At 43.2% G+C, this 3,609-nt stretch overlaps 1 protein-coding gene across 1 annotated transcript in view; it reads right to left on the bottom strand.

Annotated features, from left to right (window-relative positions):
- The window catches only part of RPL7L1 (ribosomal protein L7 like 1), a 7,332-nt gene that overhangs the window by 1,183 nt on the left and 2,540 nt on the right, over positions 1 to 3,609 (bottom strand). Inside the window, exons 3-4 of the mRNA XM_012804843.2 lie at positions 1,852 to 2,015; positions 460 to 597 (exon numbers count right to left, since the gene is read on the bottom strand). Coding sequence (XP_012660297.2) covers positions 460 to 597; positions 1,852 to 2,015 — 302 coding nt within the window. The remainder of the gene's footprint in view (positions 1 to 459; positions 598 to 1,851; positions 2,016 to 3,609) is intronic.

Below are 3,609 nucleotides of genomic sequence, written 5' to 3'. Positions count from 1 at the left end.
AAACATTCATCAGGCAAAAAAATCTGTTTCCCAGGTTAAAAAAACCCACAAAACGAGTAAAACCTACATCCTGGCTTAGAGTCTAGGACTCTGTCCTTCAGGAACCCTCTACACAAGATAGTGCAAGAGTTGGATTTTAAGTCTAAGTCTCTGTTAGGCTTTAGTATTTGAGGAATTACTGTTACGTAAGCAATGCCCCCAGCTCTACTTCAAGATTCCAGGAATTAATCTATCTTTGACCCATCTTACTCAGCCTTAGTCTACAACTGAACTAGCATTATAGTACTGTTCAGATCATTACCTACCCTCCCCCTTTGCCTACCCCATGTCCTAAGGTTCTTAGGACCAGATGATTTCTTGGTGATGTGGCCACAGCAACATGAGCCTTGGAGTATAATACCCTGTGCACCCTGACACAATTCAAAATAGTCTAATGTGAATTAACACAGAAAACCTTACCCCCAGGTCACATAAGGTTCCACTATACGTAGCATTTTCAGACTCTGAGGGGTAACTCTAACAAAGACACCACTGAAAATTTTCTTTAGGCGAAGTCTTGTAATGGTCTTCTGCACCAGTAAACTCACTCCATCAATCCTGAAATGAATAGCAAGTCAGCGCCTCAGTTTATGAGTCTAGCAAGCACAAAATGTGTTGCCACTACACTCGGTATCCAGAAGGTAAGATACAGACTATGCCTTAAAGAGATCATCTTAGCAGGAGGCAGTTATATAACCAGATGATTTCATGATGTAGAGCAATGCCTGGAAAGTTATTTTGTTTGGAGGGGGAGAGAAGAAGAATGTATGTAGAACTATGTGTGTCCTGCTGACTAAAGTAACGTGGAGTTGCTTCTGTGAGCCGTAAACAGCACTGATGAGGGTTAGGCATGGTGGCTCACAGTTGTAATTCTAGTACTCTGGGAGGCCAAGGCAGGATGATGACTTTACCTCAAGAGTTCAAGACCAGGCTAAATGAGAATGAAACCCAGTCTCAACTAAAAAACAAAAAAACCGAGAAAAATTAGCCAGGTGTTGTGGCAGGTGCCTGTAGTCTCAGTTACTTGGGAGGGTGAGGCAAGAGGATCACTTAAGCCCAGAAGTTTGAGGTTGTAAGTTGCTATGAGCTAGGCTGAACACCATGGCACCCTAGCCTGGAGCAAGAGAGTGACACTACTATCTCAAAACAAAAAAAAAAGAAAAAGAAAAAAGCTACTGATGATTTCAAGTAAAAGAGCCATGATCAGCTTTCTTTCTGACAATCACCAAGGGCACTGTATAGGACAGATTTCAGAATGTGACACCAAAGGCAGGAAAATCCAGTCAGAAAGCCAATTTAACAGTCTAAGAAAAAAAAAATACAGGCAGTGGTAGAAAGGCTAAAGAGGACAGAGCTCATAAACATTTAAGAGTCACATGTTTCTGGTTTGGGTGACTGGTTAGGATGGGTAAAAAAAATAAATGTGGAAAAATGTCTCCCCTGCACTTAATATGCTTCATCCACTTGACCTTGTTTCAGTTCCTAGGAAGATGCCTCTGCCCCACTTTAGGACTTCAGCATGTATGTCTAGAAAGCCCTCTCCCAACACTAAAGTTCCTACTTTAGAAGGTGTCCACACAATGTCCCCCCAACCCCACTTTATCTTCACAGCACTTATTTGCAAGTCTATCTAAGGGGTCAGTCTCCCCAACCTTGAAGACAAAACTATGCTGTGTTCAACCCCAAATTCCCACCACAACTTGCATTAGTGGCTTAAGGACTGCTATTTCATCCTCCTAGACAAGGGTCTAAAGCTGAACCAACATTTTGTCCCAGCCTCATGAACGAGATAGACACTAGCTGGATGCCTACCTTTGTATGCGTACAACAAAGGCCAAGGAATGTTTATCCGGTAATTCCAAAGCATGAGGTTTCACTTCTAGTCGTCTGAGACGCACTGTGTCACGCTGCTGTCGCCAGGAATCATGCAGGAATGATTCTAGTCGCTTAAACCTGAGCTCTTTTCCTTTCCTCTGCTACAGAGAAGACAGACCACCATTTTGTGCCTCTGTTTACTTTTATTTTCCAAACAGTAATTCATAAGTCACTATTGATAAAATTTATTTCCCTGTGTTCTGCAAAAGGGGAGTAAACAAATACATTCTATTTTTTTTTTTTTAAGAGCCTTGTTTTGTTGCCCTCGGTAGAGTACCATGGCATCACAGCTCAGAGCAACCTCTAGCTTTTGGGCTTAGGTGATTTTCCTGCCTTAGCCTGCCAAGTAGTTGGGACTATAGGAGCCCACCACAAAGCCTGGCTATTTTTTTGTTGTTGCAGTTTGGCTGGAGTCAGGTTTGAACCCACCTCCTTGGATATATAGGGCCATCGCCCTACTCACTGACCCACAGGCACCGCCTGACATATTCCATTTTTATGTAAGGGAAAAGTGAAGGCTGGGCAAGGTGGCTCATACCTGTAATCCTAGCACTCTGGGAGGCCAAGATGGATGGATTACCTGAGCTCAGAGGTTTGTGACCAGCCTAGGCCAGAATGAGACCCCATCTCTCAAATACAGCTGGGTGGGAGGCCCCTGTGGCTCAGTGGGTAGGGCGCTGGCCCCATATACCTAGGGTGGCGGGTTTGAACCTGGCCCTGGTCAGCTAAAACGGCAGTGCTAACTGCAACAAAAAATAGCTGGGTGTTGTAGTGGGTGCCTGTAGTCCCAGCTACTCAGGAGGCTAAGGCAAGAGAATCACTTAAGCCCAAGAGTTGGAGGTTGCTGTGAGCTGTGACGCCATGGCACTCTACCAAGGGCGACAGAGACTCTGACTCAAAAATATATAAATAAAATAAAAATAAATTAAAAAAAAGATATAATGGCATTTAATATTTACTATTGTTAAAAAAAAAAAAAAAAGCTGGGTATTGTGGCAGGAGCCTGTAGTCCCAGCTACTTGGGAGACTGAGACTCTGTCTCAAAAATAAAAAAGGAAAAGTTAGACATTCAAGCAAATGTAAAGTTGAGAAAACTTGGGAATTCCTGGGAAAGTCTCTAAATCAGTGGTTCTCAACCTTCCTAATGCCACAACCCTTTAAAACAGTTCCCATGGGTTGCAACCCACAGGTTGAGAACTGCTGCTCTAAATAAACAAAAAAATTCGTTTTCATGCCCTTAATCAGTATCTACCATCAAGTGTTTGACTATAAAGTATGAAAAAAAGCATAAGCCTGCTTTGTTTCCTGTCATCAAGACACTTATATTCTCCAAAGAAATTTAGCAAAATCTAAGGATGTTCAAAATTTGTTCTGCACACATTTTTTAAAAAAAATGCCTTCTGCCAGGTTTGGTTTTTCAAATCATTACAGTAAGAATCTCAGCGCCTATGGCTCAAGTGCCTAAGGTGCCAGCCACATACACCTAAGCCCGGGCCGGACAAAACAACAATGACGGCTGCAACTAAAAAACAGCCAGGCGTTGTGGCGGACGCCTGTGGTCCCAGCTACTTGGGAGGCTGAGGCAGGAGACTTGCTTGAGCCCGAAGTTGGAGGTTGCTGTGAGCTGTGATGCCACAGCACTCTACCCAGGGGGACAGCTTGAGGCTCTGTCTCAAAAAAAAAAAAAAAAAAAAA

This window comes from Otolemur garnettii, unplaced genomic scaffold (genome assembly GCF_000181295.1).
Source record: "Otolemur garnettii isolate 467f Iridium unplaced genomic scaffold, OtoGar3 scaffold00031, whole genome shotgun sequence".
NCBI lineage: Eukaryota > Metazoa > Chordata > Mammalia > Primates > Galagidae > Otolemur > Otolemur garnettii.
This window is presented reverse-complemented; position numbering and strand designations above follow the sequence as displayed.